This window comes from Lutra lutra, chromosome 2 (assembly GCF_902655055.1).
Source record: "Lutra lutra chromosome 2, mLutLut1.2, whole genome shotgun sequence".
Lineage (NCBI taxonomy): Eukaryota > Metazoa > Chordata > Mammalia > Carnivora > Mustelidae > Lutra > Lutra lutra.
This window is the reverse complement of record NC_062279.1, coordinates 28,290,889-28,304,801: the sequence shown is the minus strand read 5'-3', so window position 1 is coordinate 28,304,801 and position 13,913 is coordinate 28,290,889. Positions and strand designations below refer to the sequence as shown.

Here is a 13,913-nt window from a genome sequence, read left to right as displayed (position 1 = left end):
CTGCTTTCTTTCTTTCTTTCTTTCTTTATTTATTTATTTTTACTTTTTTGTGGTTTTCCAAGAGTTCGCAATGTACATTTATAACTAATCCTTGGGGTGCCTGGGTGGCTCAGTAGGTTAAGCATCTGCCTTCAGCTCAGGTCATGATCTCAGGGTCCTGAGATTCAGTCCCATGTCCAGCTCCCTGCTCAGTGGAGTCTGCTGCTTCTTCTCCCTCTACCTCTTGTGCTTTTTCACTCTGTCTCTGTCTCAAATAAAAAAATAAAATCTTTAAGAAAAGTAACTAATCCAAGTACACTTTCAAATAACACAATACCACTTCTGGGTAGTATAAGTACTTTATAATAAGAAAATATTTCTAATTTCTCTCTCCCATCCTTTGTAACATTGCTGTCATTCATTTCATTTAGATATAGCCATACACAAGTATATATGTGTACATAAGCATGCATAATCAAATACATTGTTGCTCTTATTATTTTGAGCAAACTGTAATGTGTTAGATGAATTAAGGAGAAGAAAAAGAGGTTGTTATTTTACCTTTATTCATTCTTGGATACTCTTCTTTTCTTTGGGTAGATCCAAGTTTCTATATTATCCTTCTCTCTAAAGAATGTCTTTCAACTTTTTTTTTTTAAATATTTTATTTATTTATTTACAGACAGAGATCACAAGTAGGCAGACAGGCAGGCAGAGAGAGAGAGGGGAAAGCAGGCTCCCCACTGAGCAGAGAGCCCGATATGGGGCTCGATCCCAGGACCCTGAGATTGTGACCTGAGCAGAAGGCAGAGGCTTTAACCCACTGAGCCATCCAGGCGCCCCTTTCAACTTTTCTTATAAGGCAAGTCTATTGGCAATAAATTCCCACAATCTTTGTTTGTCTGATAAAGTCTTTGTTTTGCCTTTGCCTTTTCAGAATAATACCTCAGGGTACAGAATTCTAGGTTGGTGGTTTTTTCCTCTCAACACTTCTAATATTTCCCTGTACTCTCTGCTTACATGGTTTCTGAAAAGTCAGATGTAATTGTTGTATTCGCTCCTCTATAGGCAAGGCATTTTTTTCCTTCTTTTTATCTTTAATTTTCTGCAGTCTGAATATAATATGCCTAGATATTTTGGGCAGGTCAGTTGTTGTTATTGTTTACTTGTTTGTTGCTGGGGGTAGGGGAGTGGGGTTTGCGGGGCGGGTGTTGCTCTTATCCTGCTTGCTGTTCTCCAGGTTTCCTGGATCTGTAGTTTTGTGTTTGACTTTAATTTGGGTTAATTCTCAGTCATTATTGCTCCAGGTATTGTTTCTGTTCCTTTCTGTCTTTCTTTTCTTTCTGATATTCTCATTACATGTATGTTATGCCTTTTGCAGGTATCTTACCATTCTTGGACATTCCGGGTTTTTTCAGGATTTTTTCTCTTTGCTTTTCCATTTTAGAATTTTCTCTTATCATATCCTCAAACTCAGAGAAACTTTCTTTAGCCATGTCTAGTCTACTAATGACCCCATCATGGACATTCTCCTCTTCTATTACAGTGTTTTTGACAGCATTTCTTCTCTATTCTTTCTTAGAATTTCCATCACTCTGCCTACATTATCCATCTGTTCTTACATGTTGCCTCCTTTATCCATTAAAGGCCTCATATTAATCAGAGTTTTAAAATATTCTGATCTGATAATTCCGGCATTCCTACTGTTACTGACTCTGTTTCTGATGCATCTTCTCTTCAAGCTGGATTTGCCTGTTAGTATGCCTTGTAATTTTTTGTTCTAAGGCACACATGATCTATTTTTATCCAATAGAGAAAAGGAACTGTGGTAAATATGCCTTTAGTAAAACAGCAGGAAGGTGTGGCGGGGAGAGAATCATAGGCCTCTGATTAAGGCTGTTATGGAGCCTGTGCCCCTGAACTGTGAACTTCACTAATGTTTCTGTCTCCCCCCACCCCCTCTTTTGTGGGACAGGATGGCTGGAAAGGATTGAGGACTTGTATTTCCTTTCCCCCACATAGAAGTCTGGAGCTGACTGGAGTAGGGTATTTCTCTCCCCCATCCCAGTTAGGTTAGGCTTTGATAAACCCCCAGCAGCTTAGAATCTGGGTAAACAGTTTCTCCTAAGGGCAGATCTTGTTAAGAAGAATAGAATGCTCTGGCCTCTTTCAAAATGTTTTTTCCCCTCTGCCTGCTGAAAGCAGTAGAGCATTTTTCTGTGATACTCTGTGTGAGGGCCTAGAAGGGTTTCTCATGGTAAACTCACAGAAATGTGAGGGCCCTCTCTAATTGAGTCCTTCTAGAGTTTTTAACTCTCAGACTTGTCCACAGTGAGCTTCTACTAATTCAGTTACAGTTCAGATTTTCCTGTCACAGCTGGTGGGTTTCTGCTCTGCTGAGTTGTGATTCTCTGTATCTAATGTCTCTCTCTTCAGTTTTGGGGGCATTAGTGTGCCTGTGCCCTCACTTCTCTTATGGCTCTAGGAAGAGTTGCTGATTTCTCATCTTGTTTAGATTTTTAACTTGCAGTTAGAATGGAGTGGTGACTTCTAAGGTCCTTATATGCCAGGAATAAATAAGTATTTACAAAAATAGTTTATTATGGTCAAATGGGGTTAATTCCAGAAACCAAGGGTTTGTAGAGCATAAAATATATTAATATAAGTTACTGTATGTATAGATCAAAGGATATAAACCACATGGTCATATTTATACATGTTAAAATGGTATTTTATTTTATTTTCTTGTTATGTTTTAAAGATTTTATGTATTTATTTGACAGAAAGGAAGTACAAGCAGAGGGAGCAGAGGCAGAGGGAGAAGCAGGTAGAGGGAGGGGCAGGCTCCTGCTGAGCAGGGAGCCCCATGCAGGACTCCATCTCAGGACTCCGGGATCATGACCTGAGCCGAAGGTAGCCACTTTGAGCCACCCAGGTGCCCTAAAATGATATTTTAGAATTCCCTATCCATTCCCAATTTTTAAAAGTTTCTATAACTTTAGTAAGAACAGAGTGAATACTATAAAGAATATTTCAAAATAATGTCTATCTTAAACTTAAAAGAGAAATGCAAGAGTTATTTTCCTTTAAGTCGGGAAGAAGTAATGCCTGCTAACATCACACCTACTTAGCATTGTGCTAGGTGTTTCTGATAATGAAATGATATTAAAAGAGAAAAATGTAAAAATCCATATTTGCAGAAAGGAGTATATGTACTTTCTTAAATTCCAGGAAAAATGAGAGCACCTAATGGGAAGGTCTGATATGTAATAGCAATCAGTGTAGAATTACTAGAAACTGGCTTCATCAGCAATGTGCAGGGCGATGTGTAAAGAAATTTTCTTTAAAAATACCTCAGAACTTCACTGAGTATCTTGAAAGAAAACACAAAGGGAGAGACAAACCATGTTCCTGGATTGAAAGCTTGAAAATTAATTTCCCAAATACTTTTTGCCAGCCCAACAAAAAAGTACCAATAGCAATAAAAAAAAAAATCATGAAGTTCCTTGAAAGCATGTGTAGAAAAAAGGATTTGAATAAATGAGGGGGAGAGGGTATTAGTTGCCAATATTAAACCATCCATTAAAAGTTATAATAACTGTGGGGTGCCCGGGGGGCATAGTAGGCTAAGCCTCTGTCTTAGGCTCAAGTCATCATCTCAGGGTCCTGGGATCGTGCCCTGCATTGGGCTCTCTGCTCAGCAGGGTGCCAGCTTCTCCCTCTCTCTGCCTACTTGTGATCTCTCTGTCAAATAAATAAATAAAATCTTTTAAAAAATTACAATAACTGAAATCATGTGAACAATATCAACAATTGAACATAATACAAGATAAAGTTTTGATAAAGTTAACATTTCCCATCAGTGAGGGAGGGTTACATTATAAAAACAAAGATTCATTTAAAGAAAATGTAGGTAAAAACAAAATATATATATAGGTTAAAAAATAAAATAAAATGTAGGTAAATACTTATGTAACTTTGGTGTGAAAAGAACTCTGGCATGAAAAAGAAGAGAGGACAGAAAGCACTCATAACCATCGAAGGAATAGTAGTAGCTACTGTATGCTGCACACTTAACACGTCCCAGTTCTGGGATAAGTATTCTCCATGCATTCTCCCACACAATCTGCTAGTGGTCCTAAAAGGTTGGGTATGGCTGGGAATATTTTATGGAGAGACTGGTGGCTCTAGAAGGTCATGTGGTGCACCAAAGGGCCACAGCAGGTAAGACATAGAGGCAGGATTTGCACTGTGGCCCCTCCGGCTCCTGAGAGGTGGTGTTTCTCAGCCAGGATAGATTTGACTGCACGAAAATTAAAAATTCTTCTTCTTCTTTTTTTTTTTAAAGTGCCATCAACGAGTAAAAGCCAGTTAGACCAGGGAAATGATTTGCATCCTATCATATAAAATATCAATGCCCTTCATTATGTAGAGGATTTTTTTCAAATAAGAAAAATGATAGAAATATATTTAAAGGGCATAATTAGAGAATTAAAAACTAAAAACCTATATGCATTTTCTCTCTGAGAAAACAAAAATCCAATGTTTGAGAAATTACCATTATAGTTACCAGCTATCACTTTTGAAAACATTAAGAGGAATGGTAGGTCCAAGTGTGATAAAAAAAAAAATATACATATTAAAATCTGAGAAAAAACATTCCTGGGCACTACATAAAAGTCTTGAAACTGCATATTCATTTGACCCAATAATTCCGCTGGTAGAAAATAGTGTATGGACACATGGTTGTTCCTCACAGCATTGTTTGTAAGATTTAAAACCTAAACCTCCTATAATTGGGGTTTTGATAAATCAATATAATCAATAGGTGAATAGAGCGGCACAGATGGCTGCCTCCCACTGAGGTGGCGGTGGGGTGGGGGAGTGTGCCTATGGAAAACCCCACAGTCTTTCTGGCTGGGAATGAGGAAAGGCAACAGGAAAACCATGAATAGGCAAAGAATGGGAAATTCCCCAAGAGGAAAGAGCCAGAGGGGGGATTCCCCAGACTCCGACTGCCCCTGTCAGAAAGTGAGTGGTATCTAAACCCACACATATAAGGAGTACACTCAAAGCAGTCCTACAGACAAGGGCTAACTCAGACTGGAGTGGCCACCCTTCAACGATGCCCTTTGCTCCTTGACCTCCTTGACCTTGGCCTTTCCAGCCTTGACCTTCCTAACCATTCTTTCCCTCAGCCTCCAACCCATGAACTTTCTCTCTTTCCTCAAACATCCTATTATCCACTTCCTGTTTTCCATACGTTCCTTCTGCATGGAATGCTCCTTCCACACTCTTCTCTGGAATCGCTTTGCTTTCCCCATGAAGTCAGGCCCCACATCTTGCTTATCCTTTCCTCCTTCGTGCTCCTGCAGATCATAGTATGCCCTTTATCCTAATACTTACAAGCCAACACCGTACCTGTTTTCTTGCTGGAGTCCCACAGCAAGGCTGGGAAGCTGGGCTGGGGGCTTGTTCTCAGTTGTATCCCCAGGACTGAGCATAGCATCTGGGCTACAGTAGACACCAACAATTTTTTGTTGAATAAAATGAAAGAATAAATGATTCCATTATTGCCTGCTGGCTTTAAGCTGATGTAATTTCCATGAAATTATGTCTTTCATCATATTTGGAAACTTCTAATTTATCACTAAAAACATTGCTATTTGTCAGACTAATGGATTTTTAATGCATTTGTCACCCTCAAGACATGAGACATTTTCTCTATGTTTCTCCCATTAATAACAAGGAGCAGTATATTTTTTCAAAGAATTTTTATGTTGCATTATAATAGAGGAGTTAATATGGATTTTATTTGCTGGCCTACTTTAAGAAGAACATTTTAGTTAGGTACTCTAGAAGTTTGTAAAACAACACAAGAATTTAAATTTTATTTAGAGTATATATATTTTCACTAAATGTAAATGTATCCTAATTTCAAGAGCTAAATATACCATTAAAGAAATACTTTTTTTTTTTACCATTACTTTATATAATTTACAAAGTTTCATTTCATACTAAGATGAGAAATATTGCTTGCAGAAGAAAATAGTTCGAGGAATATTAAGAATAGTTGACATTTTCCTGGTGATATATGTAAAAATACACTACAGAATCATAACTACATGTACCGTGGCAGGGGTTATAAAATATATGTGCCCATGATTTTGGCTGGAAATCAGTGAAGTAAAGGGACAGTTACGTGCTTGTATGAGAACAGACCACCTGGAATTGGAATTGGCGAGTGAGGGGCTGGTTTGGCCAGAAAGTCCTGAGACTTCCCTCTTGACTCAGGGACCCCATGTGTGGACCCCAGAGGTAGCTATGGTCTGAGGCACCATACCTTTATGTTTCTTGGGTCTTTAGGAGGCACGCTGAGAAGGCAGAAAAATGCCAGTCAATTCGTGATCAAATTCCAAAGTGTGTATTATAACATTTCCAGTAGGAAGGATGAACCGGCTAGAGGGATGATGCAGGCCGGTTCGCTTCAGTGAACTAAAATGCTAAAAATGCTGCTATTTCAGCGTTGACATAGTCTAGAATGCTTTAGGAGTTGGGAGAAAGAGGCTTCAACTTTGTAGTTCAGTTTTTGGTCAATATATGTTGCTGCATGGAACACAGCCCTTGACCACACTGAAATTTGTTTTTCCTCAAAGGCTACACGACTGCTCATTAGCAAGTTTTGTCCACTTTTATGCGGGTAGGGTATAGCAAAGGGTAGGCTAGACCAGTGTTTGTTAAGGCAACGCAGAAGATAATTTGAACTAATGAATGAATGAATGAATGAATATATGGAAGGAAGGATGGAAGGAAAGAAGGATGGACAGAGGAAGGATGAATGGAAGGAAGGATGGATGGATGGAAGGAAGGAAGGATGGATGGAAGGAAGGAAGGATGGATGGATGGAAGGAAGGAAGGATGGATGGAAGGAAGGAAGGATGGATGTACGGATGGAGACAAGAGACAGAGTGTGAGGACGGGCACCTGAGCCTCAGGAGCACTACAGTTTGAATCCCAGGTGAACGGAGAGGATACTTTTATTTTGTTAAATGAAGCAGGTAGAAAAATAAGACACAGGGGAGCAAGCTGTAAACGTGACCCCAAACACTCATCTCATTACTAAGACTGGGGACTTAGTCTTGCCCATCCTTCACCGAATGGCAAACACGATGCTTCTGGCCTTCACTGACTAGAGAAGATACTCAGAAACAACTTCTGGATGAATGAGCAGCAAAACTGGCATCTTTTTTTTTTTTTTTAAGATTTTATTTATTTATTTGACAGAGATCACAAGTAGGCAGAGAGGCAAGCAGAGAGGGGAAGGGGAAGCAGGCTCCCCGCTGAGCAGAGAGCCCAATGTGGGACTCAATCCCAGGACCCTGAGATCATGACCTGAGCTGGAGGCAGAGGCTTAACCCACTGAGCCACCCAGGCACCCAAAACTGGCATCTTGAGACTTTACCTGACCCCACGTCGTCCGGTCTCTAGCGTGGAATGCACTGACTTCGTAGAAAACAACGAAGATGCAAATGGCCCAAACTCTCTTGGATTCGAGGTTATTAATCAAATCTAAACTGGGTTAGGAAGCTTCTTTGAATTAGAGCATGTTCTATAAAGGCACTAAGTCAACGAAACTTTCAGGGATGCCTGGGTGGCTCAGTTAGTTAAGCATCTTGATTTTGGCTCAAGTTCTCAGGGTTGTGAGCTTGAGCCGCGTGAGGCTCTGCACTGGGCATGGATTCTTTCTCCTCCTCTCCTTCTGCCCACCCCCCAGATATGAAACTTCCATCTGATACATCTTAAAAATAAACTATTAAAATACCTGTTTGAAGACTGGGGTGGCAGTGAGGGAGGAAAGAGTAACAGCAGCAAAAGCGTTTGGTGAACATCTACTTTGTGCCAGAATGCTGGTGAGGAGCTCTGCGCATGCAGGCCGGTTCGCTTCAGTGATGCTTCAGAGGGAAGGCTGGGGATGGAGCTTTGAGACCAAGTCAGGGCTCTGGATTTCAGTCCCAACACTGACCTGTGGAGTGACCTTCAGAAAATTATCTCGTGTTGGGGTTTCCTGATCTGGAAAGTGGGAATGCTAAAGGGGAGGGGGGCCACTGGATAGATTCAAAGAGTTACTAATTGCAGAATGGAATGTAAGCAGGTCTCCTAAGGACCCTCATTTAGATCGCTGGTTTGATTCTGCGGAGCTCCTGTGTGGCACTGACGGCTCACACCTCCTTTTCAAAGGAAGCACCTAAATACAAGTTTGTTCTTCATCATACAGCCAATGAGCGGCAGGACGCAGCTTTGAACTTTGAGGTCTGTGGCTCAAAAGCCAGCAGTATCCAACTGCTGATGCCGGAAGGCATGGGAGTTTTCAAGTGTACCCCGAGAAACCAGTTTTAAAAAGGAGCCCTCCCGCGAACGGAGCTAAACCGAACCCGAGATATGCAGAGCTACCTAAGCAGGGGTGTGGACTGCGGTCTGAACCTGTCCTGGAATGCCCTGCTTCCCCGAGGCAGGGCATTCGGGGAAGCAGAGCACCTGCCGGGTGGGGTAGCAGGTCTTGGTGAGGAGGGTGGGCTCTGCCCTCAGACCCCCCAGGCTGAATGGGCCTTTACCGCTTGCCAGCTTCGCGGCAGACAAATGTCTGTTTCTCTTACATAAACTGTAAACGATGACAAGAGATGAGATCCTCCCCCATCCCCCCACATGGGGGTTGTAAGGGTTATGTAGCCACAGCTCTTAAAGCATGGTGCAGACACAGGTGTTCGCTGCTGCTCTTAATCCAGTAAAGAAGAAACCGAGCTCTGACACTCATCGGGAGGGTAGCTCCAGAACCCCAGTGTGACTCAAAACTATGGCACAGAAATTAAAGGTCAGACCACAGTTTCCAATGACCAGAGTGTATTTTTAAATCTTTTTCAAAACGTTTTAAATCTTGTGAAATTCCCCATTAGAAGTAAAAACTTAGCATTTGAGATTATTAGAAAAAATCTCAATCCAGTAAGAGCTTTTTAGTTGGAGAAGCTTTGTGCATTTTACACATTCGGTTTAAAGAAATTTTAGTGAGGTCTACACCCTATCTTAAAGCCTCTACTAAAAGTATACTTACCCTTGAAAGAAGGGAAAGACTCAATTAAGGTAATTACCTAAAAACACAAATCACAAGAACATCATTGAAAAGTGTTTGCCATCCTCATTGGCAGGGGTTAATATTCCGTATCTGGCAAGGAGGTGGGGCTGTGCTTCTCAGTCTCTGACAGGCCTGAAGAGGCTGACACAGCACCGGGGTAGATGAGGGTTTGTTCCTCCTCCTGTATTCTTCCCGTATCCTAAACTGTTAGGTGGTACTTACAAACATTACAATTAATTGAAGCAACCATCGTTAGACATTGAGAATTTCTCTTTACTTCTTGAGACAACTGGATAACGGCTCTGGTTTAGAGCCACTGAGCTATCTGTCATGTCTCCTAGAGACCCTGCACTTGTAGCTCTTTGTGAGATCTATTAGATCTATTAGAGATTACATCTATGAGATTAGAGATTAGAGATAGAGATTAGATCTATGAGATCTATTAGATCTATTAGGTCCAATGACATCTGCATTCAAACATTACACATTTTGTGTCTAGCATCCTTTGAAAACCTAGCCTCTTCTAGGGCCACACTTTCTGACAGCACGGGGACAAGTATATTCATTCCCTAAGGGTTCACATAAGCAGAGGTTTTCTTGGGGGAAAAAAAAATACTTGTCATTCTTTCCAAGTGGCTCATTCTGTTTGCAGAAGAGGCAGTGAATTGCCGTGAGGAAATGAAATTCTGACAAATAACTTGCTCTCAGCTGGTGCACTAATTGAAACTGAACCTAATGCTTCTGATGAACAGTGATCAGAAAGTCCACGCCAGTCTGCAAAACAGAACGAGCAGCCCACGTTGACCTTCAGAAGGTTACAGAGCGGAGTCAGTGAGCTGGGAGAAGGTGGAGGTGGCCAGTGGAAGGGAACCCGGAACTGGAGCAAGGCTGGGGGTGGTGGATGGGCGCTGGGGTAGTTTTCCAGGTCTGACAGATTATAAACCTAACCGCTAGATGTCTATGAAGTCACTGAAAACTCAATAGGAATTCAAGCTAATTTTGCGAAGATGATCCAGTTCCTGACCACTTTATATTTCACAGAAACCAACTCACAGGAGGAGGAGACAGAGCAGGATTTCCCAGAGTTCTACCAAAGCTTCCTCGCATCCAGACTCTGACCGCACAGCCCTCGGGGCGGCAGGGAGGAGCCTGGGCCTCACCCCACGCAGCGCAGAGCCCACCTGTGGTTTTTAGCAGCCTCCCCTACCCCGCACACCACTGTGTATATGCCCTGACAGGGAGCAGACAAGGTAGGGGTTTTTGTCCTTTTGTGAACAATCACATACAGTAGGTGACCAAAAAATTCTTTTGGATAAATTAATGAAATAGCTTCAGATTTTGAAAAGTAAAAGAAAAATTAAGGCAACTGTTTCAGAAAAAGGGAAAGTAGCAAGGTAAATGGAAATAAACATCATGTTCTACACTTAGTGCAGCAGTGTTACCACCACCAAAACAGTGTGAACCCTGTATGTGCATTAATCCAAAAGTCAGGGTTTAACTACATGGAGGTGGGTTAACAGTTACAAGGTCTTCCTTGAACATCATGCTGCATTAATACGCAATTCCTAAAAAAAATTAGTGACCCCAGAAGCCTAACATAAACATATGAACAGGGAAACAGGAAACTGCTCCGAGTTGCACCTCGATACAGCAGAAGGTATGAGGGTGCCGTTTCTCTGTTATCAGAGCCAGTCTGATGTTCAGACTATGCACCTGCTCTCCTCTGGTAAAGCAAAGAAGGCATTTACTTCATTTACTTGAAGAAAGTAGCTTTCTGAAGTTCTGAGAGCGCCTGAATCTATCCTGCATGTCATAGGACACAGGGCAGGTACTAAGTACCAATTTCATTGTATCCACATGGCAAATAGCTTCTTGGTTTCAGACTAAATCATACACAAGTAGGTGTTCCTCGATTACAGAAGATAAAATGCTTTATACTTTGATAAAGTCAGAGGTGAAGACCATAGAAGCCTTTAAACGATACCCAACAAATACTGAGAAAATGTATAAAGGAAAGTTTTCTTGAAGTTTTAGTTGGAAAACGCAGAAAAGAGCAGGGTCTTGGGCTTACACCTGGAACTCTGAGCAGGCTCAAGCGGCCATGTACTGCCACCTAGTGGCTACATCTGTAAGTACCACCTGGTTTGGCATCTGGGCCCTTCACATCGAAGGCCCCAAAACCCTAAGTTCTCTACACCGTCCGGCGTTCTCTGTCAACTCCTCTTTAAATCCTAAACAAGGTTCTAAACACAGGAAAAACAGGCAGTAACGCTAAAGTATTTTATTAATAATTTATTGTCAGTAAGAAAGACTGGCTAATGGTAGTTTTCAGTAAAAACCTTTACATGACTGTTGCATCACAAATATACAGACACTATAAAAACTGTGTCATGATGGTTTTGGTTGTGTCGTGATGGTTTTGTAATGAAGGTCCCCATTACTCTTTCCAGTAATGAAAAATGTTTATAATTCTAAAATACAGTAACTCATTTAAGACATGTCCATGTGGAAGATCTTTCCTCCTCCTATGTACAGCTAGAAATCAAAGACTATATTGAAATGTCTTAATGAAATGTCATACTTCAGTGGAAGAGGACATATAATGAAACCCTGGTTATATTAAAAAATCAGGGTGCTAGGTAATGACGCTAACACCACCAAATTTCGGTCAAAAACAAATGTACCAAATATATTGAAAAACCTAGTTAAAACTATGAGAAATCAAATCTGTACATAAAATTTACAAAAAAAGAAAATTAAAATAATCAAATCTATATAAATACATGAATCATGCTAACAAGGTGATAGGACTGATTTTTTGTTTCATTATTTTAACAGACACATGTAAATGCAGACAGAGGTTCGGAAATGGCACGGCCAAGGGAAACCTCCTCCCGTTACAGTAGGTTCGGACACCAGAAAGGGCGAACTTGTCCAGAGGTGCGTGACTCAGTGCAGCCATGCCCATCGTAGCTCACCCAAAAAGAAGAAAAGGAAAGAAAAGCGCTGAAGCACTGCTGCGGAGAACGATGCGGAAGATCACGTACAGAACCAGCTCCAGGTTCGTTCAGGTCCAGGCACTTTGGGGGGAGGCTGAGCGTCACACCTGCGTGTGTTGCTGCGCATCCAGCGGGGGCACCGTCACCTCCTCGAAGTGACCGTCCTCCCCGCTCTCGTAGTCACTCATCATGACCTCCGACTCCACGTCACAGCACGCCGACACGTCAGAGCAGGAGGCCGTGGAGGCGTACACGGACAGGGGCATGGTTTCTGTGGGCGGGGCGTCAAAGTTTCTGGGGTACCCTGGAGGGAAGGGGGCATAGGGTTCTCTGCACGGACTGTTCTCGCCGGCGCCTGGTTTTTGAGGTTCAGACATATCGACGGGGTAGAAATTGGGCAGATACTGATTCAAGTGGAACCTCTGCCGGTTTCGCGAGGAGGAGCCCAGACTGCCCGCGGCGGGCATGTCTCTGGGAGGGTGTATGGACTCGAACTGGTCGCTGAATTCCGGAGGCAAGGGCGGCAGTTCGTCAGGCGCGGGGAAGTCTTCTGGTGGCGGTGGGAAATCGCTCTCGATGTCGTAGCCTCCGGGGTAATAGTCTGTGTCGATGGCATTCGGATCTGCTGAGTAGAGTGGGGTCTGCTCGTCAATGACCTCGTAATTGGGAAATTCTTGTATATCTGGCAGAGGAACGCTCGGCATCCAATCCGACGTATCCCAGTGATAGCCTTGGTAGGAGAGAGAACAGATTTCAGTGCCTTTCCTCCCCGCTGTCTGTGCCAGTGCATAAAGAGCTCAGTGTAGAACAAGCGCAAAGGCTTCCCACGGGTTCCTCCCTGCGGAAACCTCTGCTCAATGCTTTGAGGGCCTCCCGCTGCCCCCCTCACCCTGACGGAGTTTTGACCACCTCTCTGAACTAGGCTCTAGTTCCAAAAAGGGGACCTACAGTTTCACGTAGATGCCTAACTTTCAAGGAAAGCAAACAAGTCTGAACAGAAGCAGTGTGCCGGCATCTGAAGGACAGGTACTTTCCAACAAGCGCTTCCCATCAGCCCTTCAGGACCCACTGCTCTATCCGAAGGGGGATCAGTTCAGGCTCAGGACACAGTGACATGCTAACATTATAAAATAAAATTCCTTTACAGACATTAATAAAGGTACGTAACAAAGCATGCTTCCAAGTCAAGCAAAATGCAACCCAAACTGAAAAACAGCCCAAGTTTGGATCGATTACAACACCCAGTTTTTGTTACTTTTACAAGGACAAAGAATCATTTTGGACTATATTTTTTTTTTTTTAGAAACCCCCCGATATGGGGATGCTCCCCCCGCCCCGGAGATTACGGAACTCCTCGGACACGCAGGCGAGGCGACGGGTTTAGAATGCAGCACAGACAGCTCTGGACTCAGTTACTGCAGCATCCACGGAGCGGACAAGTGAAGCAAGTCAGCCGTGGGGGCAAACCTTTACCAATTTTTTTTAGTGAGTATCAATGAACAACTGGCATGCATAAGTCACCTCTTGATTTGCTGAGGTCAGGAGCAGCCAAAGACTCTTTTGGTGGCAGAGTAGAGAGAAAAGAAAATATTTATAATTAAAACAGAAAGATGGCTGGAAAGGCAATCACAATCAGTACATAATACAATGCCCACTGTTTATCAAGGCCCAGCCAGCCATGGACCAGCCTTGGAGCCGTGCTCCCCGGAAGGTCCAAATGGCTGAGAAATGCACGCGGCACAAATGAAATGGGACAGGGAAGGAGAGGAAAAGATTGGGATGATGAACTCTGCCAGGGAACTCAACAT

General features: G+C 42.6%; 1 protein-coding gene across 3 annotated transcripts in view; it reads right to left on the bottom strand.

The window, feature by feature from the left end:
* Positions 1–11,383: 11,383 nt before the first annotated feature.
* The window catches only part of FAT1 (FAT atypical cadherin 1), a 126,582-nt gene continuing 124,052 nt past the window's right edge, over positions 11,384–13,913 (bottom strand). For 2 of the 3 annotated variants that reach the window (XM_047716675.1, XM_047716684.1), the window contains exons 27-28: positions 13,627–13,662; positions 11,384–12,835 (exon numbers count right to left, since the gene is read on the bottom strand). In XM_047716675.1, the coding sequence (XP_047572631.1) occupies positions 12,207–12,835; positions 13,627–13,662 (665 nt within the window). In that variant the 3' untranslated portion in view covers positions 11,384–12,206. The remainder of the gene's footprint in view (positions 12,836–13,626; positions 13,663–13,913) is intronic. The other variant, XM_047716690.1, reaches the window with a different exon arrangement.